The 22,281-nt window shown below is 37.8% G+C and overlaps 1 protein-coding gene across 1 annotated transcript; it reads left to right on the forward strand.

Annotated features, from left to right (window-relative positions):
* Positions 1 to 2,006: 2,006 nt before the first annotated feature.
* On the forward strand, positions 2,007 to 21,896 carry DDX1 (DEAD-box helicase 1). The gene is made up of 26 exons (XM_064707740.1): positions 2,007 to 2,136; positions 4,031 to 4,082; positions 4,958 to 5,021; positions 5,530 to 5,559; positions 5,777 to 5,873; positions 7,373 to 7,420; positions 7,554 to 7,637; positions 8,938 to 9,021; positions 9,452 to 9,528; positions 10,810 to 10,882; positions 10,994 to 11,070; positions 11,781 to 11,895; positions 12,392 to 12,530; positions 13,561 to 13,621; positions 14,777 to 14,875; positions 15,557 to 15,646; positions 16,232 to 16,420; positions 17,442 to 17,493; positions 17,921 to 18,067; positions 18,718 to 18,809; positions 19,317 to 19,389; positions 19,819 to 19,891; positions 20,008 to 20,050; positions 20,276 to 20,371; positions 21,120 to 21,240; positions 21,567 to 21,896. Exons 1-26 carry the CDS (start codon positions 2,121 to 2,123, stop codon positions 21,695 to 21,697), a joined length of 2,223 nt encoding a protein of 740 aa, XP_064563810.1. The 5' UTR covers positions 2,007 to 2,120; the 3' UTR covers positions 21,698 to 21,896.
* Positions 21,897 to 22,281: the final 385 nt, after the last annotated feature.

Here is a 22,281-nt window from a genome sequence, read left to right on the forward strand (position 1 = left end):
CGTCCCGCCCTCCCCGCGCCGCCACGGCGACGGCGCCCGGCGGGGGCCAACCCGCTCCGCCTTTAACTCGTGCGGCGCCGGCCCGGAGCGGTGAACGCCCGGTGCAGCCGAGACCTCGGGATATGGATCGTGCCCTTACCGAATAGGGGCAAAAAGTGGGGGAAAAGGCAAAAGGTGGATTTCTCGCAAGTGGTTCTTGCGGCTTTAATGGTGCTACGTAGGACTTCTAAGTATTTCAGTCCTACGAGTTACAGTTCCTAGCGTTCAGCTCCCTCAGGCAGATAAACTTGTTTGTAAGTCTAGGCCCCTCACATCAGGAAGGGCATTGAGGGGCTGGAGTCTGTCCAGAGAAGGGCAGGGAGCTGGGGAAGGCTCTGGGGCACAAATCTGATGAGGAGCAGCTGAGAGAGCTGGGGGTGTTTGCCTGGAGAAAAGCAGGCTCAGGGGAGACCTTAACACTCTGAACAACCACCTGAAAGGCGGCTGGAGCTAGGGCAGTTTGGTCTCTGCTCCCAGGCAAGAAGCAATGGGATGAGAAAACAGGCTTAAGCTGTACCAGGGGAGATTCAGGTTGGACACCAGGAAGGATTTATTCACAAAAAGAGTTGTTAAACATTGAAATGGGCTGCCCAGAGAGTTGGTGGAGTCACTGTCCACCGAGCTGTTTAAGGGAGGACGGGACGTGGCACTCAGTGCCATGGTCTGGTTGACCAGGTGGTGTTCCATCACAGGTTGCACTCAATTATCTCAGATATCTTTCCCAACCTGGTTCTGTGAAATAATTATGAAAGAACTGATGTTTCAGCCTCTTTCCTGCGACTTTATAAAGCATTTGTAAAATAGAAATAAAATTACTTCACGCCCTGACACTTCTGCTCCTGCAGTCTAATTTTCTCTTGTGTTAGTAAGCTCTTGTAGGCAACTGTGTATCCTAGAATTAGGTTAAACAAAAATTCAAATTCTGAAACTAGGGATTCAGGGCAATATGAAAACTCTGTTGAACGCTTGGGAAAGACTTCAAGAAGAAACAACTACTGAGAAAAAAAATGCCTTTTTACTGTGTCTGTATTTTTAAACTATGTTTGACAATGTAGCTTATAAAGCAATAGTAAATAGTATAACATCGTGTTTGTAAGTTTCAAAGAATTATGGGAGATGTATCGTAAATTACACTCCACGTTCCACACTAACAAGCAGCACTATACATTGATATCAAGGTCTGCCTACAAACAGGTTTTTTTAGAGTCATGGTTGAATCGGTACATTATTCATATCTGTGCCTTTAAAAAAAATCTCTAGTTTTGTCATTTACCTGAAAGCAAGCAAACTAATGATTGACAGATATAGTGAATAATAGTGAAAGAAAAAAGGCAGATCAAAGGAAGACACTCCCAAAGGAATTATTAATACATGAGAAACCATTGCAATTCAAACAGCCTGGTATGAAAGGTATAAAATACCCGGCTGTATTTTTCTCTGCATGACACCAGTTTCTACAATGTAAGTTAACAGCTAGTGGGGCTCAGCAAGTTTAAAAAAAATTTTGAAACAATCTATCGGGACAAAACCAGTACTCAAATTGCAGCACAGTACTCAAGAGAACTACGTTGCCAGAGATGCTTGATTTGGGTTTTTTTGGCTTTTGACCCAGATGTGTCTGTGTCTCATGCTGCCTTCAGAAGGATTGAAGCTGTGTTTCACAATAGAAAGCAGTAGTCAGTGTTTTATGCTGTGCCTTGCACTTAGCAGACAAATGCACCATTGGCTCCTGATGTAACTGTAGAAGCTGCACTTTGCACTTGCAATCTCATTTTGTTTTTTACAAAACCCGGAAGGTTCTTGCGTTTAATGTCAGTAGAAATTACCCTAGAACAAGGTGGTGCAGAATTTGGGGAAGCTTCTGTAAAACCTGGCGAATAAAGCATCCTTGTTCTTGTATAAATGACACACACCGCGGTGTGTCTGAGTCTGAGGCGCCTTGAGCCGTCAGTACCCGGGGGCGCTCACGGGCTGGGGCGGAACGCGCGGCGCGGCGGCTCTTGCGCCCACCCGGCCCCATAAAGCGGCGGCCGGGCCGCGCGCCTGCGCGCTGTGTTGTTCGCGGCGCTCCCGGGGCGAAGATGGCGGCGTTCTCGGGTACGTGGCGCGGGGCCCGCGGCCTCTCGGGCCTGGGGGAGCCTCTCGCCTCTGCCCGCCGGCTCCCGGGCTCCCTGCGGCGCCGGGGAAGCTCCTCGGCCGCCTTGCCAGCCTGGCCCGCGGTGGTGTGTGGCTGACCATAGATCAGGCTGGAGGTTGCGAGGCCTGCGGGGGATGTGGGTGCCTCTCCCCGTGTCCTCGGGCTTCTGTAGGCTGTGAGAAGTGGTTGTCAGAATGGTTTTGCAGATTTTATTGCATATGTGCATGTAGCAAAGGGGCTGCTTAAAAGTTAGGCTCGTTCCTCATGCTGGCTGGTTTCAGTAACAGGAGGTTTAGCATAAGTGCTCTCTGTATAGCTGTGAATAGTAACTGACTTTTCGAAGAGAAGCTCTGCTTGGTGATACGATTTAGCAAACTATATATATTATATAAACTATATAGGTGTATATAATAGTAAACTGTAATCCAAAAGCTTACTATTAAAGGAGAAAGCATCACTCTTTGTGTCCCCTTCCCCTTGTAGATATTTGTAGAACTAGGCAGCCAGCCAAGATCAGAGTTCTGTAAAGTTTTAATGTATATGGGGTTTTTAGTTTGTTCCTTTTAACTGAACTTTCTGCATCTTATCATGGGGGGAAAATGCTGAAGCTTCTTCCTGAGAGCTAGAGGTCAGTTTGGATTAATTTGGATGTAGTTGAGGAAAATGTCATGGTGTCATTGTTTGATTAAATTTTTCTACTTTCCATTGAATGAAACTGTGTGAGTTGGAAGTATATGGGGAAAAAAAAGTATGGATTTGTTTCCAACTTGGAATTAGTAGGAATTGGTTTTGATTGCTATTGATTTTGTTGCTTGTGTGAATTGTCTACTTTTGTAGGATTAGAGTCCAGCACTTGAAAATATTAAAGCTTCCTGCAATCACATTGCAAATAAAACACATTTCTTACAGAATTTGTATTATAGCAAGTGGAAGAATAATCTTTGGCTGTGCACACCCACCTGCAGCAGCCCAGCTCAGTGTGTGTGTGTGTGTGCTTGCTGTGCTGAAACCCAGCGTGTGGCAGTGCAGAGGCCAGTGTGTGAAACCTCTGCTCTGAAAGATGCATGTTTGTAGCTGAAGGAATTGATTTGGAGTAACCTTATGTACCTAAGGAGATGGCCAACAGATAAACTGTAATTTTGATGGTACCAGCATTTGGGTTGCTTAGGATCTGCTTTCCTCGTGCCCATATTGAATAGCTGCAGGTTTGTTTTGTTTGTCTTTTTAAGTACAGAGGATTTGTTTATCAAGGTACAAGCATGTTGCTCCATATTTAACTTGTGTCTGAGGTACAACCATCAGACCTTGAGATGAGCTTACCAAAAGGGTTTCCAAGAAAAAAAAATTAAAAGATGGCTGTAACTAATAACTTTGTCAAAATCAAAGCCTTGTGTTCTTATTGTCAGGTGACATTTGGTGAACTGGAGTCCTTAGAGGATCAGGTTTTTTCTACTGTTTCCACCTCAACTGTAGAGAAAGTTGGATATTTGTGATTAACAAAGTCTGACCTGTTGTCTGCATAGGCAGTTTCCTTAGAGGTGCAAAGATAAATACCTTGCCCTTGGAATGGTGCTCTGTTCCCAGTGTGTTCACTTTGCTGCTGTGTGTGTACCTGCCCCTGTGCCCTGTGTGTGCCTGACTTACTCTGCTCTGAGTGGGGACAGCTCTCAAAGCTGCCTGTGAGGAAGGGAAAATGTCTCCATCAGTGGGTGCTGGAGTGAAGGCTGCCCATGCTGTTGCCCAAGAGAGTGGTTTTCCTTGGTTCTGTCTGTAGATGGAAGTGTTGATGCTTGGCAATCTTTGGGCAGTGTGAGGTCAATAACACTGCTTGATCCTTCTTTGCTTGTCTTACAGAAATGGGTGTTATGCCTGAGATAGCTCAAGCAGTGGAGGAGATGGACTGGCTGTAAGTAGGAGTGTGGCAAACTCTAATTTGCCTTTCAGCAATGTATGGCATGGTTCTTAAAACACTCTGCTGTCACATTAAAGCAAAGTGGATGTGTGTTTTCCTTAAGTGTCATTGCATCTCATGTGCTTCTCTGCAGTGTGAGAGACTGAAGAATACAAACTGTGACTGCAGCTCTGACATTTAACCTTGGGCAGGCAGAGCATGACCGCTTATGCTTGACTTTTTGTGTTTCATAGAAGGCTCTGTGCTTTATTTATATGTATCATGGGGTTATTGGATGAAATACTGTCACATAATTAATGCTAGTTTAGTGCATGTTTTCCAGACTGATCTATGATTGTGTTTTTCAAACTTAGTGCATGTGTGTCAGTCTTGTAAAAAAGTTGTTATTCTTGTGTTTGGTTACTTGTTTGGCCAACGTGTTTTTACTTCAAAGTTTGATTTCAGTTGTCATTCAGAAAGTTGTCACTATGGACAAACTTAATGTATGTAGTTCTTCTCATATGAATATTAATTAACTGTGATTATCTGGAAATGCTGTTTGAGTTTAGTTGTCTTTGCTTTTTTTTCCCAGTTTTGAGCAGGAATCATGTAAGTGAGGTCAGCATAAGTGGCTTTAAAGAAAAACTCATTTGAAGAAAAGAAGACAAGGAATATATAGTTAATAAGGGGTTTTTTTATGGTTTAGCATAATGATGTGAAATGTAGTGCTCTTACCAAGATGCAGCTGAATCCACTGCAAGCCAGGAGAAATAGGAGTTACCTGCTTTATCTTGCAGATGATTTGATTTCTGTGAATTTCTAGATAAGTAAAAATTTCTTTTTCTGTTGATGTAGAACATTTTTTTGTGTTAATGTGTTCTTTCCTGTAGTCTCCCTACAGATATCCAAGCAGAATCCATCCCGTTGATCTTAGGAGGTGGTGATGTGCTTATGGTATGTAGGCAGAGTAGCCTATTCTTAGAAATCCTGTGTCTTTCAGTTGTTTGTGTGGTGAATTTTGTTCTTTCTGGATGGGTCCATAGTTACACTAGCTCTCCTGTCCTGCTTCAATAGAAAGTATATTCTCTTTGAGTTACTAGTGTGTTTCCAGTTGTTCTTGCAGATGAAGTCTGGGAGTATTAGGCTTTATTTTTTGACTTCTTGACAGGCACTGTCACATAAATGAGGGCTGTCTGATCTCATCTGCTCCTTTTGGCTATAAATACTTGACACAGCTCTGTATGGAACATGGCTGATACTGCCCAAGCCAATGCTGCAGTATCAATAACCTTGAAAGTATCAGATTAGTATGCCTTGTTCATCATGTCTTTTATGGATCTCTGTGTTCTTCATTCCATAAGCCAAAATAATACTTCCTAAAAAATAAACTTAGTTTATCAAAACAGAATTCTAGAGCAGTCCTTACAGTCCTGGTAAAACTCTTGTATTTTTTTTCCTATAGGCTGCTGAAACTGGGAGTGGAAAAACTGGTGTAAGTAATCAAATTTATATTAGCAGAAAGTAAAAGTCTTTAAGTGGTCTCATATATGCAGAGAGTGTTTATATGTGTTTAAGCATTTTAGGTTATAGTCTTTACCAACATATATGTAGGAATGTATTTCAGCATTTCTGGCTGTGGTTATTGCACCCAAAAATGAGGCTGGAAATAAGTGTATAACTTGTGGAATGAAAGTGACTTTTCATTTTAGGCTTTCAGCATTCCAGTTATCCAGATTGTTTATGAAACACTGAAGGACCAAATGGAAGGCAAGAAAGGAAAAGCCACTATTAAAACTGGAGGGGCAGGTAAGTTTTTGTGTCACACTCCTTAAATTCAAAACTCTGCTCATTTGTGTTGATTTTGTCACTTTTAGAAGTGAAGTTAGCCTGCCATTAGATAAGTATTTTTTTCCATAATTTGGAATAGTGTAAATATCATCATTCAGTGTTTTATTAAAGAGAGAATATAAATTTACTGATGGAATCATGGGAAGAACTGGTGTGCATTTGACTGCAGACTCTTAGTAATGCTCTTGTTTTCAGCGTGAGGCTGGCTGATCCACACCTGGCTTTCCAGGGTTCTTCTGAAAGCCCCAAACTAGGTTAATGCCTTGCAAGATGTGAGGTGGTGGTGGCGTCCACCTTAAAAGGAGTTAAAAAAATTTTTCTATTGCAGGATTAGGTGAGGCCAGCTGTGACACCATGGAATTGGTTTGGGCCTCTTAAGTGAGCTTGAGCAGAAAGCTCTTCTGGGCTCAAACATTTTTGTGTGGCTGGGATAACAGTGTAGGATCTTTCAATTCTGCTGTGCTGAGTAGATCTGCTGTGTTCCTTTTGGCACCTGCCTAGGTTTGGAATTGAATAATTGATCTCTTGTTTCTTCTAGTAAACATTGAATTGAGCAGGAAATGCATAGGTCTGGAACTCAGCTATATAAAATTTATTGTAACTATGATAATATCCTCACAGTATTCGAGAGTCTATTATGCATCCATTTAATTAGACTTGAAACTGTAAAGCCAATAACCATGTCCAGTCTTTGGTACTGATCAGATTGGGTTTTATGTAAGTGAACAGTATTTGCACAAACAACACTCTGAAGATGTTAAAGAAGTTGTCATCATTATAACTGCTGCTACATTGGTGACAGTAAAGTCAACTTTAAAAAAGTTAAAATCAAATCCTCCTTGAGAGAATGTAATATGAATTTAATACGAAATAAAAATACGTAATAAAAATACACTCAGTAAACCTAATTGAAATGGCACCTGTTTTTTTTTTTTTTAAGTCATGTATGTATTTTATTATAGCATGTTGTTGGGCATATGAAAAATGCAGTCAAAAATTCTGTGTGCATGTATCTTAGCTCCTTAGTATTGACATTTTAACTTACAGCCTGAAGGATACCTTAATGTAACCTTGGAACAGAAATGGCAAATAATGCATTTCAGATTTGTTCTTCTTAATACAGTTTTGGATATTTTCTCTCTGAATTTGATGGTGATTGTGTGAAGTGCCTTATTTTATAAAAAGTCCTCATTGTTTGCAGTTGCATTTTTAAGTAACCTAATCTGTGTTCTCAATGGAATAATGTAAACTTCCATAGAATCCTTTGCATTAAGCATTTGTGCCCCTCCTTCGGATTGTAGGCCTTCATTTGAGCTTATATGAATTTTATTGAAATAAAACTATTTCCCCAGAAAATTGAGCCAAACTCTCTAGAAACAATTTGAACTTCTAATTTGAGTTTCTCAGGCTTGCTTTGTGGATTAAATGCTTTTTCTGTTATTGTCTTTCAAACTTAGTGCTCAATAAATGGCAAATGAACCCCTATGACAGAGGATCAGCTTTTGGTGAGTTGTCCTGCTGTTCACTTGAGAACTTTTGCTTGGTAAAAAAGAATAAACTAGAGGAAAGAATGCATGAAGTTTTCTTTTAAAAGCAGTTAGGCAATTTCTTTGACTAAAACTGTCTTGTAATTTTCAGCAATTGGATCGGATGGTTTGTGTTGCCAAAGCAGAGAAATAAAAGAATGGCATGGATGCAGAGCAACTAGAGGAGTGACTAAAGGTACATATGAAGTGATGTGTTTTGAATACTCTTCCAGAAAAGTTTCACCTGAAATGCCTGCTTGTCAGCCATTGTTAATGTAGATGGTTGCATTAAAAACTTTCTATCCATCTGACCAAATTTAGTAGCGTAAGACTTGGAAATGACAAATACCTCTGTTTTGTTCTCCTTGTGTTGTAAATTACCTTTTCCGTGATAGTGATGCCTGAAAGTAGAACAAAATCTTCCCAAACAACCTTAAACTTATAATAGAAAAGCAAACATTTACTTGAAAGCCTTCAGGCACACAGTGTGGTGAAAACCACACCCCGAATTAGATTCCTACAATTTTATAAGATAGGGCAGTTAGAATATCCAGCCAGTATTGTCCAGATAGAGGAGCAGTTGGTTAGATAACCCACCCCCCTGGATTCTGCCCCATTGGAGTCCTCCCCCTGGTCCTCAGACTCTACCTTTATTGTGTCTACAATACGTGGTACAAAATAAAATGTCCTTGGTAAACTAAAAAGCAAGACTAAACAAAACTTCTAAGAATGTATCAAAGAGTTTGTTCCTTATTGCAAAGAGAGCTGGAAAAGTACTAGAAGTTATACCTAGGCATTTAACACTCTACTAAGCTACAAATACATGAAGTATGCAGAGAAAGCTAAAAATCTTCAGGCATCAATAGGAGACTGAGTTGCAGGAGGCAGAATTGTAAATAATATTCATCAGAATGCCTTTTTTTAGGAAGTGGCTATACACACAGTACTTTGAGTTGTTTCCTCACAGACTTCATGCAGATGTGCTAAAATTTCATGGTACTGTGGTTGTAACAGTAGTTGAGAGGCCAACCCTAACACTTGACTCAGAAGTAGAGTCATGCTGATACTCCTGGTTCTGGGAGCATGTTCAGAAAGACCCTAAACAGTCTCCTTTAATGGGGTGTGCAGATATTTCTTCAAATGGCACAAGGAGTTGTTGATACTGGGGCATGCTGCTGGTCTGGTTCTGATTCTGCAGAACCTTGTGTGCTGAGTTTTATCAGGTCCTGTGCATTGAGTAGGACCACTTCTCTCTTGCTTGTCACTCCTTTGGAGCCTTTCACACTCTACTTCTCAGTGAGTACTTTGTCTCTTTTGCCTGCTCTTTGTTTTCTACATAGGTATACAATCGACCTTTTCACACAAACAGTGTAGGGGATTCCATGACACTTTCAGCAGGACTGGGATGTTAGATTTGTGTGATCTTGGAAGTAGTAAGACTGAACCACCTTAATGATTTTGGGTATTGTATTAGATCCTTTCTTTTTCTTTTAAAGGGAAATACTACTATGAAGTATCTTGTCATGACCAAGGCTTGTGCAGAGTTGGTTGGTCAACTATGCAGGCGTCACTAGATCTGGGTAAGTTTCCTTCTGAAGAACCTGTAGGTAGTTTTTATATTGACATGGAATGGGTGGAGTGCTGTTCCAGTGTTGCAGAGAATGAACTCCTTGGGAACGATCCCAGTATTGGGGAGTTGAAAATGTTTTGTATAAGTATTTTAATTCCTGTAAGGGGAAGTCTTTGGTTGTGGCAGTGTTTTCTTGTCTTCTGTGACTTTCTGCCTTTTAAGCTTTTTTTTTTTTTAATGAAGATGTCTGGAGTCTGGTAAAATTGATAAATGTACTGCTGCAAAAGTACCAGTTTGGTGTACATGCAGGTCAGAAGTTAGTGGTTAGCATTGTGTGTTATTTGTTTATGTGATAGTGTTGGAAATTTCAGTTGCTAATACCAAAAGGAAAAAGCATAACGTGTCAACCAAAAGATAAAAACCTATTGTCTTGTCTTCAGGCACTGATAAATTTGGCTTTGGATTTGGTGGCACTGGTAAGAAATCTCACAACAAGCAATTTGACAGCTATGGTGAGGTAAGCTTGAATTGCATTTGGCAGAAATATTTTTTAAAGTTTTGCAGGTTAGCTTTGTGCTGTTACAATCAACTGTCTTTTGAAATAGGGCTCACTGCTAAGGGAGGCTCACTGGGCAAAAGGGCAATGGAACATTGAAGCTTTTTTGCGTAAAAGCTCATTAAAAGATTCAACAAAAGCAGTTATAGGCTGAGACATAATAGTGGTTATACTGCAATTATATTTAGTCTTATTTAGAAGTTAAAACTTTGCTGTGTGTTACAGGTTAAAAGTTAATTGACTTCCTGAGATTTGTCTTGACTGACTTCATATTTAACTTGAATAAGTCAACCCATATGTATACACTGGGAACATGCAAGTGAGGGCATCGTATTCTGTTTACTAGAAGTTAAAATAGAAGTAATTTCACAACTCTGTAATCTGTCAAAATGCATTATTAATTTCTACTAAAACATAGAGTGCACTACTTCTGGCCATTGAGTTGCGTTTGCCATTGCCTTCATGTACACTTCTCAAGTGTCTGCTGGGAATATCTATAATGGATTTTGTGTAGTGTAGCACTGGAATTGAGATGTTTAAACATAAATGAGTGTTTATGTTTAAACATAACTAAAGCAGAAACTCAAGTCTTTTTGTGCTAATAAAAACTCAATATCATAAAACCTGCAACTTTTATGACTACTGTAACTTGTTTAATAGTGACTCTTGAGCTTTTGATTAGAAGCACTTAATAATATGTTATTGAATACCTTTAAATATGTTATTCAATACCTTTAAAACTAGCAGATCTCAAGATACTAAGATAAAGCTCTTAAGTATACATAACAAGCATATAGTATCATCTTCAATAGTTAGTCTTTTATTATAGTCAAAATACAGTTTTCTGATGTCATGTTTGGTGTTCTAAGCTTAGATTTACATTGGCTTATAAATACATGACTAATGTGCTTTTCCATAATGCAGAATACTTCCAGGTAAATGACTTAAACATATCATTGTCATTGTGTTGGTTCTTGAAGTAAATTTATAGCCGTAATAAGGGTTTAAATATCTAAGATCAATTGGGCAGATTACTGAAGACTTGAAATTAAATAAAAATGTGTGTTCTATTTACAATGGTCTGACTGAAATAAATTGAACTTGCTTGACTTCTCTCAAGAATCAGCATTTGTTAGGGAGAGGTGAGAAAACTAAAAGCTGACAATATAAACACTAAGTTGTCTTAATGCACTGAAAATGTCTTAGCTTCACAAACCTTTTTTTGTTGTTTTTTTTTTGCAGGAGTTCACTATGCATGATACAATTGGCTGTTATCTAGACACAGAAAAAGGACAAATAAAATTTTCCAAAAATGGTAAGTTTTATTCTCTTTGTTTGGAATTTTATTTGGATGCTTTCACTGGGGGGAGGGAAAGAGAGGAATGCACACGATTGCAGAGTCTGACTGAACCAACCCTACTTTCAGGGAAGGACCTTGGCCTTGCATTTGAAATCCCACCACATATAAGGAACCAAGCACTTTTTGCAGCTTGTGTACTGAAGGTAACAGGAATATTGCAGATGTCCAAGATTTTTATAATTTTTCTGTGTTTCTTTATACTTCAGTGTAAAATTTGCTTAGCCACTTACAGTTACTGCAGTTGTGCATGTAAAGTCAGTTTTCTTTGGTTTACCAGTATTCACTGCTGAAGTAATAAAGTAGCTTGGAGTACCATTTAAGTAATAAAATAGCTTTGAGTTATTTGCATTTAAGCTAAATGTTTAAATTCAAATTTTAATCTTGAATTTATAGGTAGAATGGACAGCTAATTCCTAATAACAGTGCTATGTTGTGTGTTATAAACTATTGTATACTTCCATTCAACTGATACAAGCAAATAGCTTGAAAGTCAGATAGCCTGTTCCATTTGTTCTGAACTCTAACATTACTGTAAGGTAGTACTATATCTTTCTGAGTTAGTCTTCTTGAGTCTGTCTCTCAAGCAGTAGAGATTTTAGCAAAAAAATCTTTTCAGTGGTTAGAAAGATGTACAAGTTCAGAAAAAAATCTGTGGGTTTTTTGTTGGCTTTTTTTCTGTGTGTTTGGTTGGGAGTTTAAGTTCCAGCAACTTGGGGAAGAGGAATGTATAAGATGGGAGAAAAAAAGACCTTGCTTATCTCCTTGTCAATCTGATTTTTTCATTATTGAGTTGTTTCTCATTTTATGTGGTCTCTTGAATCTGTGTGTATGACGCAACTTCTTTGAAACCTAGAATGCCGAATTGAAATTCAATTTTGGTGAAGAAGATTTCAAGTTTCCACCAAAAGATGGCTATGTTGGCCTTTGCAAGGCTCCTGAGGGTAGTGTTGTAAAATCACAACACTCCGGTAGGTTGGGTTTTTACAAGCTTCTCTTATCTATATATTCATATTATGTTGCAGAGTATCTTTGAATCTCTTTAATTGCAATCAGAAAGATCTTAAATACAGCAGTAATGAAGAAATATTGATGCTTTTTTGAAAGTATACCAGATTTTCTTACTGTTAAACCACCAATAGTCTTTAATATTTTGAATTTAGAAGTATATCACATAAAATAAGCCCAGCTAAGTTTTTCAACAGTGTTATTGTAAAAATGTCTTTGTCTTTATGCTCCACAATGGAATGGGTTATCCTGCATGGCCAGTACACCCACTTCTAACTTCTAAGTTCTGGTCATTATTCTGAAGTTACTCGTAATTGAGAAAGCAATCACATCACCTTTCAATGTAGCATTTAAAATTATTAGATTTTAATTACTAATAGAAAATCCAGATCTGTTTCCAGTAAAAAATTCCAGAATAGGAATGTAGTTTGTCTTAATGGTGATTTTTTTTCCACCCAGGAAATGCCCAAGTGGTTCAAGCACAGAACCTTCCAAATGCTCCAAAAGCATTGATTGTAGAACCATCAAGAGAGCTGGCAGAACAAACTTTGAACAATGTGAAGCAGTTCAAAAAATATGTTGATAATCCCAAATTAAGGTAAAAGTGAATTTGTTATTTGCATTTATGGTATTTTCCATGGTTGTAACTTCATGGGGAGATGGGGAGTAGGTTCCGCTTTGTAGCTAAGTGAACCATAATCTGCAACCATAATAATAATATCAGTAATAACCTGCTACCAACCAAACTTCTGACTATGCAACTGCAGTTAGACCACTTAGGGGGTTTTGGTATGTTTCATCAGTGGACTACCTTTTTCTCTTACAAGAAATTTGGTGGGTAGGTGTTTTTTTTTTTTAATTATCAGTGATATAACTAGTATGATACTTCACATGCTTCTCTTGGTTAAAAACATTATCTGCTTACTGCCCTTCTTCTAAACATTTTCCTATTCCCCTATTTCCCTCTACCCCCTTATTTTGTTTGTTTTTCATCTTCCTCAAATAGTTGCATACAGGGTCTGCTCTCTTTAATTAATATGCTTACAGGGCAAATTATCATGGAGGTGCAATTCTGAAAAATGAATCATCTATAAGTTACTTTGGGTTTAAGTTGTCTCTGCTTTGAGAGACAACTCTGCTTCTAAAACTTAAACATTTCCCAATACTAAACTGCTATCTGTTTATAAGAGTTCATTTACTAGAGTGGCTGGGACTAAGCAATAGGAAAGGGCAAGCTACAATGAAAGATTAATTTAGTTTACTGTTATGTGCATTTCTAACTTTCAAGACACAGGAAAATTTAGTGAACTAAGTTACATTATCTTCGAGATTTTTAAGAAACATTTTTTGTAAGATTAAATTTGTTAAGGTGCTGATTTGCTTAAAACAACAGCAATAATCACATCCAATTACAGTTTGGTAACAAAGTTTTCACTTGAACTGAAGTATGCTACATGTGAAAGGATGAGTTTCAAAATTAATTTTTTCTATTATTTTGTTCTTGAAATTACTGTTCAGGGCTGTTAATTGTCAGCTATCAATGAAAACATCTGTCTGAAGACTGATTTTAATTATACCTTCTGAATATAATAAATAGGAAAATGTCAAATATATTGATGTAATTTTAGGGAACTGCTTATTATTGGTGGAGTGGCTGCAAGAGATCAACTCTCTGTCCTGGAACAAGGTGTAAGTGGTATTTTTTTTCATATGATTTGTTAGTTTGGGTTCCAAGCAATTGATGATGTTGCTAGAGGATATTAATGGCAGTAACTCATGTAATAAGAATAATAAAAAGTTAAAAAGAAAATGTACAGTCGATAGGAAGCTCATGTTGCAGCAGTCTAGCAGCTGTTCCTTTACTTCCATGTCAGTACAAGTACCTATACTACTTACTCATGTTCTCTTGAAGCCTGACTACTCCTGAAAATCTTAAAATGAAAGTTCAATTGTTTGCCATTTGTTCTTAGCCAACAAGACAGTTTTCCTATTAACTTCTGTCCTGTTTTTGTGAATAAAAGTAGTCTGCAGTTATCAAGATGAACCTACACTACAAACCAGTCCTACATAGAAGGAAGTGGTCTGGTTTCAGCAGCATGGAATGTACAATTGATTCAATCTCACTGTAGGGAGAACAGAGTCACAGGGCCATGTTTTTTATTTAACACTCACTTTTGGAAGTGAAAGCACATCGCTATTGATAAATTTTCTAGTGGTTCTAGCTGCCAAAATAAAAATTTTCTGTTGAGCCTACTTGACCTGGAAGATTATTCGACTTCCATGTGAATGCTGAGTTCTTGATGTGAACCTTTCTGTCTGGCAAAATTTGCAGTTATTTCTGTAGTTGATAGATTTTGTATCCTTCCACCTTGAAAAAAAATTATCCCCGTTTAAAAACAAATCTGTTTGTTGGCTTTTGATAACAAGATTACACAGCTTGGGGTTCAGGGAAGGAAAAACTGGGCACATCACTTCCCAAATAAGGGAAGGCTTCCTCCCTAAGGTCGGTGCTGCTAATGAAATGACTGTAGAACCAAAATGCAGGTTGCCCAGAGAGGAGGATGTAGGATCCCTTTCGAGAAGGGTACTGAAAATTGTATTAGGCAGCTGCCTAAAGTAATTCAGAAATTGTCCTTGATTTCCATGTGAAGGTGGGGAGTGGAGACCAAATGATAATCTCAAGAGATCCCTCCGACACAAATTACTCTAGGATTTTATGAAATTATAATTAATAGAAAATAAAGCATTGTACTGATAATTGTTTCATAATGTTAAGCTTAGCTAAAACTTTTCATGTCTCTAGTTAGTTACAGGACGACCTCATTCTCTTTATGTACTTCATAGGTGGATATTGTTGTTGGAACTCCTGGAAGGCTGGATGACCTGGTCTCAACAGGGAAGATTAATTTATCTCAAGTTAGATTCCTGGTTCTGGATGAAGCTGTATGTAGAGAACTAAGTGCTACTTAAATTCTCTTCTTAAATGCAGTATGATATTTGCAAAAAAGTGAAACGTGATTATTCTATAGTATTTGATAATTCAGTGGAACAGTTAGGTACCTATAGACTGTTCCACCTTAATCTTCTCATTGTTTGCAACCATAGTAACCTACTTTTTTTTTTTGTTTCCCCTCCCACACTCCTGGCCTCTCTGTTAAATCTATATGGAATTTTTCTGATAGGAAAATGTATTTCAAATTATATTTACAAGGTACTGAAGTCTGTCCCTGCCACTGCAGGGAGCCTGAAGGACAAAGACAAAATATAAATGTTAGTTAATCCAGCAGGTCTTGAGGCCAGTGAGTGTTGTACTGAATGTGCTATGAAATAAAGGCATCTCTCTGATCTCTGGTAGTACATCTGAATATTCACAAAGATCAAATGCCTTGGGGTGTTAGCTAGGAGCAGCTGCTGAGCTTCTCAGCAGCTATAATGTAAGTGCTCCACATTTTTACTGGGTTTTCCTCCTTAGTAATAATATCCCTGCTATGCATTTACCTGTCCAGATAATTAAAAGCAGGAACTTCTGAGACTAGGAGTGTGTTGCTTATCTAACTCAAGTGTAAAGACTGAGAAATGAGAGAAGATTTGCAGCTTCATCTCTTTTATTTCATCCCCACACAGGATGGCCTTCTCCTCCAAGGTTATTCAGATTTCATACACAGAATCCATAGTCAAATTCCTCAAATAACCTCAGATGGAAAGAGACTTCAGGTATAAAATATTTGTGGTTTGTTTGTTTGGTTTTTGTTGTGGGGGTTTTTTTTTTGTTTGTGTGCTTAAATATTTTTGAGAGTGTGTTGTGTGTTGTGCTTTCTGATTATTATTTGGCATAGAGCGTGCTTCTTTGAAGTTCCCAAAAGCTCTTGTCCAAAACTAACACGTGTTCAGTGAGTTCAGTAATTGCCTGTGAAAATATTTTTAGCCTCCTAGATGTTCAAGCCTAGTGTTCAGGAGTTTTCAATTTATTTTGAATTATTTATATATAAATCTAGCAAACATGACTGAACACAAACTTTATGATTTCTAACATATTAATAATCTTGATTCATCAGCTTTCAATAGTTTTGCATTCTTCCTAGTAATTTTTTGGGTCTCTGTAACAGAATAGTTAAGCAACTTATTTTGTGTCCTGACTCTTGCCAACTGAGTGGTTCCTGTGATGAGGAGATCCAAACATTTTCTGTTTTGCTATATTATACTATTCAACTATATAACATTCATACAGTTCTGCTCTCACCTTTTTGGACTGGGAGAATCTTATCTTCAGTGGTATCCATTTGACTCTCTTCTTCTTAGGTGATTGTGTGCTCTGCAACCTTGCATTCTTTTGATGTGAAAAAACTATCCGAAAAAATCATGCATTTTCCTACCTGGGTAGATCTGAAAGGAGAAGATTCTGTCCCTGAAACTGTACACCATGTAGTTGTGCCTGTAAATCCAAAAACTGATAAACTCTGGGAAAGGCTCGGCAAGAATCACATCAGAGTAAGTGAAAATTGAGGTTATTTGTCCATGTTTATTTATTTAACCTTCAGAACAGCGCCTAATATTGAAGGATCTTTGCTGGCTATTGAAACAGCTTAATCTGAAATGGTTTGTTCTGTGGTAGTCAGCATCATATCAGTGGTGTCATAACTCTGTTTCTGAACAGCTCAGTGTTACAAACATGTCTGAGGATGAGCTTGATCGAGTACTAGTCTGATTTGCACTAGAGAACAATGGCATTGTGCTTTTTCACTCATTTCACAGCTAATGGACCGTGGCCTAACTGTACTTAGTATCTCTTTTCTGACTTGGCAGGAGGGAATAAACCTGCCAAGATGGATCATTCTATAAGGTAGCTCTGTCTCCAACCCATGTGAGATGAGCAGTTTTTACAGGAATGGATGTCATATCAGACTGCATTTGAGATTCCAGGTTCTACATATACCTGACACCTATTCATATGAGAAGGTGTTGGTTGTTCAGGTCTTTACTATTCAAGTTCTGAATAACCTGGAACCATATTTTGTTCTTGGCAACTCTGATGCGGTTACAAATCTATGGTTTTCTTAATCTCTCTTTGTTTTTGGAACGTCTGTTTGTCGTGTGTTGTCATTAAGTCTTAGTGTGAGTTTATTTCTTTTGGATTTTAAGTTTATATCTGATTCAGGCTAGCATAGGGGAAAAGATAAGGAATTACTAATTATGTGTTCTAGCTATATTTTACAAAATCTTTTTAGTCTGGTTTGTTTGCGTGTTTTCAATTCTTCGCTTTGTTCAAAGGTGTTTCCTATCCAGTGGCTACATAGTTTTATTGCCCCTTTTTTATGAATATAAGTTTTGTATTCTTAAATACAAGACCTTCCTGTAGCTAAAGTGGATAAACATGGCTGGTAGGAGAGCAGAATGCTAAGATTACTCCTAACTTTTGTTTCTTCCTAGTTACAAGTTAGTGGAGTTAAGTATTTCTCTGTGAAGAGTGGGCTACTGACTTGGGGGGCTTTTTTGTTTGTGTTTTTCCTAGACTGATGAAGTACATGCAAAAGACAATACACGGCCTGGCGCCAACACTCCAGGTAATGAGCAACACTAAGAAATAATGACATTCTTGTAAATGTTTTGAATTCAAGGTAAATTGCTGGCCTTGAGTCATGTTCCTCCAAAATTGTATTTCTGCATTCTCATAGTCTTGAAGAGAAATGTGTTTCTGTAACTGGGAAGTGGGAAAGAGACTTGAATATATATTTTGCAGATTTGTAGGCAAGTGTTTGTTGGTGTGTATAAGAAACCTGAAATTTGAGTACTTTTGTTCTTCCTGTATAGTCACCTTGGAGCACAGGAGCGTGGAAGGGAGATGTAGAAACTGAAGGTTTAGCTTACTTACTCTAATGATAAAAGTTTAACTGTCTAGTTGAAGGCTAGAGAACTTCAAAGATAGGCAGTTCAAAGCTTCTTCATGTTTTTAAACAATTTGAGTGAAATAACTTCTTTATTTTTATTTAGAAATGTGGTCTGAAGCTATTAAAATTCTAAAAGGAGAATACACTGTTCGAGCAATTAAAGAGCACAAGATGGATCAAGCCATTATCTTCTGCAGGACTAAAATAGACTGTGATAATATGGAGCAATACTTCATCCAGCAGGGTGGAGGTAATGTTTTCATGTCAGCCTTACTCAGCTCACTTTTCTCACTTTTGTGTTTTTTCAACACCAGATTTGTATGATAGAGGTCACCGCTACTGGGACACAGCACAAAAAAAATTGTGCTTCAGTTTTTTTGCATACTGACTGGGCATAAAATTCAGAGTTTTGTAGCAGGCAGCTGCAGGGGTTCCCTTTGTGAAAGAAAGCAATGAACTGTCTTGCACCTGTTCCACATAGTTCTGAAATTAATGGAAACCCATCATGCACCAAAATTTGAACCAGTGAGAAGATATATGCTGCCTCTGCTGAAACATGCTAGTAAAAGTGATAGTCAGTAAGAGGAGGAGACATGGGAAGAGATGTTCGCACCTAAAAAGACATTGGAGAAATGTGAAAGAAAACACAGGAACAGTGAAAGCAATGTGTGAGGAGGAAGGTGAAGATGAGCATTTGTAGAAACGAGGAAACTTAAAACAGAGGAAGGAGTAAGGAAAAGTGCCTGCATAGGTCTGCTCTTGGGAGGAGGGAGAAATTGTGTAGTACTGTTTGTCTTGTGTATTTTTTCAACCACAATGCCTCTGAAATTTTTTCCAGTTCTGTATGGTTTTGTGTCATAGCTTATATGTGATGTAATTAATGCATATACATTCTTTCAGGCCCTGATAGGAAGGGACATCAGTTCTCATGTGTCTGTCTGCATGGTGATAGAAAACCTCAAGAAAGAAAGCAAAACCTGGAAAGATTTAAGGTGATGCAGCAGATTCTTGAAGGCTTTTTCCTCACCTCCCAATATCTGAATTTGTATGTTAATTTGTGTTCCTAGTTCTCTATTTAAATTAAATTGCATTCAAATGCTCTAGGTCCCACTTCGTGAAATTGTAAGGCACATTTTCTGTAGGTGGAAGTCTGTACTGGCAATCAGTATGACCTTTGTGAGTTTGAATTCAGAAGATAGTAGGCTTACTTTGAAATAAAAACCTAACTTTAAACTCTATAGTAATTACACTGGTTTTTAAGGTCTTTAGTACTTGGTCACTTAAAAACATTTCAGTATTACAGTTTAGTTTTGATGAAACTGTTTGTTGGTTTTGTTTGCCTTATGGTTCTGGGGAAAGAAACAAGGATGTAAATTCACCAAACTATTCATGCTTTACTTGAAGTGTTCTTAAAGGTGAAGTGCAAAGGACTATGATTTCATTGCTTGGGATTTTGCTTGCTGTGTTTAGCACACTTCATTACAGCTCTGTTTTTGCAGAGAGGAGATGTCCGTTTCCTGATCTGCACAGATGTTGCTGCTAGAGGAATTGATATTCATGGTGTCCCATATGGTAAGACAGTTTTTTAAACTTAACCTGTTGAATTGCACTGGAGCTTCAATATATTTGCCTGTCCAGTAGTTAAAATAAATATGACTTATAGCATAATTTTAAGAGATGTAGATGTTAAAGGCTGAAACTAGGCAATATTTAATTTGGTTGTTCACTATAAGTTCTCAAATACTATGTTGTTCTGCATTTTTGGGAATCGTTAATTTGGTTTTCCATTCTTGCCAAAAAATAATCAGAGAGAAAGCAGTTAGAGTGTGAGAGCCTTTATTGCAGGTTACACCTGTAACTGTTGTAATAAAGTATGTACATAGACTAAGGAGAGGAGTTGCAGCAATCAAAATAATATTTTAGGTGTCTGATCTCTGACCTTAGCTCATATATTAAAAAAAAAAAATCTCGTGTTCTCTGTGAACTGTCTGTGTTACACAGTTATCAACGTGACACTCCCTGATGAAAAACAGAACTATGTTCATCGAATCGGGAGAGTCGGCAGAGCTGAGAGGTATGTGTGTGCTCAGAGCAGCCACCAGGTGTTCTTGAGATTTGTTGTTGTTGTTTCACAAGTTGGCAATAGTTACTGAAATACATTTCTCCCTCCCTTGTCTCCTAATATTTCAGGATGGGTTTGGCAATCTCCCTTGTGGCAAAAGAAAAAGAAAAGGTAATTATACTCCAAAGCAAAGATGAACAGACATTATTTACTGAGGTTCTGTTCCCAGCTGCTATCTGACCTTCTTATCCTGCATTAAAAAACTGCTTTTTTGTCCCTACTTAAATGAAGGAGAACATAAACAGATTTCTGAATTCTTTTTCATGCTATAACTAGTCAAAATGAACGTACTACACTATTTCACAAAGTTTAGAGGTCGTTTTGCATTATTTCTAGGTTTGGTATCATGTATGCAGTAGTCGTGGAAAAGGGTGTTATAACACCAGGCTGAAGGAAGAAGGAGGTTGTACCATATGGTACAATGAGATGCAGGTAAGCATTTTGCTTAAGTATTCCCCAATTCCTCTATAAGACTCTGGAATAAAGTTCCTGTTTCACCTGTGTAGTTGAAGTACAAATCTAGTCTTAGGGTGTTTGTAACCTTTGATTCCATTTAAAGAAGAAATTAGAAGACTTTTCAAGTTATATGTTCCATAAGTTGTTTAATTATAAAAATTTACTTTAATATTCCCAGCCAATGTTGTTGGAGACTTACTTGCAGTTTCCTTATAGTCTTCCTAATCAAAGTCTGTTAAGATATATATCCTGAAGAGAATGTTAGTTTAGATGGTTTGTTGCAAAATTGTCACTTAAAACTATTGTTTCTCTAGCCTGGAAATAGTTTATCTCTTAAGTAGGTTTTCATTGGGATTTGTGTACCAGCCATGAATGCATGTTAAAGAGCAATACTTGCCTTCTTTCTCTAATGAGGAAGGGCAGATACGTCTCATCTGTGGTAAAATAGCCTTGGACTATGAGCTGTATTATAAAGTAGCCTCATTCATACAAGTAGGGTAGTGTATGAAATGAAGACTTCTAGGTAGGGTAAAAGCACACTGAAATTGGAAATGAACTTGTGTAGTCTGAGCTAATTAAAATGTGTTAGTCTTCTGTTTCTGTGACCAAATTATTTTCTCTACCGTTCCTGTTCAAACTACTCAAATGTGACTGTTTTGAACACTACTTTGACTAGTCTTGGACCATAAGAGCACTTAAAGACTTCTTGGGTTTTTTCTCTTAGTTGCTGGGAGAGATTGAAGAACACTTAAACTGCACTATTGCCCAAGTTGAACCAGACATAAAAGTACCAGTGGATGATTTTGATGGGAAGGTTACATATGGGCAGAAGAGAGCCCTGGGAGGTAAGGATGAGCTACTCTCAAGTTCCCTATGCAGTGCTCAGTTTCCTGGTTGTCTCCTGTGTTACTACAGAATAATAGACTATAAATAAAAAAATAATAGGTGATAAATAAATAGATTATGAAAGGCTGCTAGCTCTTTGCTGTCATTTGTTACATGCAGCCTATAGGTTGCAAGTGACAAGAGTATGTGTATACCTGTTCTGGTTTTTTGTGATTTTTTTTTTTTTAAATAAAGTAATTAACTCTCTGAATGACTGTGGTTGGGCATTGTTAGTTCTGCTGAAATGACTTTGAACATGTAATTTAGATTGTATCTCTTTTGGCAGGTGGACTGTATAAAGGCCATGTGGATATTCTGGCACCTACAGTGCAAGAGTTGGCTGCCCTTGAAAAGGAGGCTCAGACATCTTTCTTGCATCTTGGCTATCTTCCTAACCAGCTGTTCAGAACATTCTGATTGTGCCACACTGGAGAGAAGGCTTGAGTTAATAAATGCTCTGCCCTGCAAATACAAAAATCCCACACTGTCTCTGAGTAGAGGTAGTTAGAAAGTGATTAAAACTAAATATACTTCTTGCATGATGAACAGAGTGTTCAGCACTGTTAACTTTGAGTAAGCTGTTCTCCTAATAAAATAAAACAAGTCAAAAATGAAATGGTTTTGTTTGGTTTTTTTTGCCTTAAAGGATTAATTTGCAGAATCATTCTTTGAATGATTTTGTTAATTTATTGAAAGTACAAGGGTAGTTAGGCAAATACGGGAGGAGAGTTTTATATTTCTATTTAAAATCATTTCATTATTTGCATACTGTAAATTTTTAATGCTGGGCTGACTAAAGATAGATTCGTATTCATTCAGACAACTGTTTATATTTATACTAAATAAGAAAAAAACCCAGATCTCAAGTAAGTATTTGATGAAGCTCTCTACATGTAGGCTGATAACTGCATTTTGATTCTATAGTTCTAGACTTCTCACAGTTAATTGTTGTTAAATTTCTGAAATGGATTGTACAATATTGTAGCAATATTGTTACAAAA

Source organism: Zonotrichia leucophrys, chromosome 3 (genome assembly GCF_028769735.1).
Source record: "Zonotrichia leucophrys gambelii isolate GWCS_2022_RI chromosome 3, RI_Zleu_2.0, whole genome shotgun sequence".
Taxonomy (NCBI): Eukaryota; Metazoa; Chordata; class Aves; order Passeriformes; family Passerellidae; genus Zonotrichia; species Zonotrichia leucophrys.

Excerpts from the sequence above, each read along its gene's own strand:
- DDX1 (XM_064707740.1), top strand. Across the intron at positions 15,647-16,231 it reads CAGATGGAAAGAGACTTCAG|GTGATTGTGTGCTCTGCAAC; the intron begins GTATAAAATATT and ends TCTTCTTCTTAG. Across the intron at positions 20,372-21,119 it reads TATGGTACAATGAGATGCAG|TTGCTGGGAGAGATTGAAGA; the intron begins GTAAGCATTTTG and ends TTTTTCTCTTAG.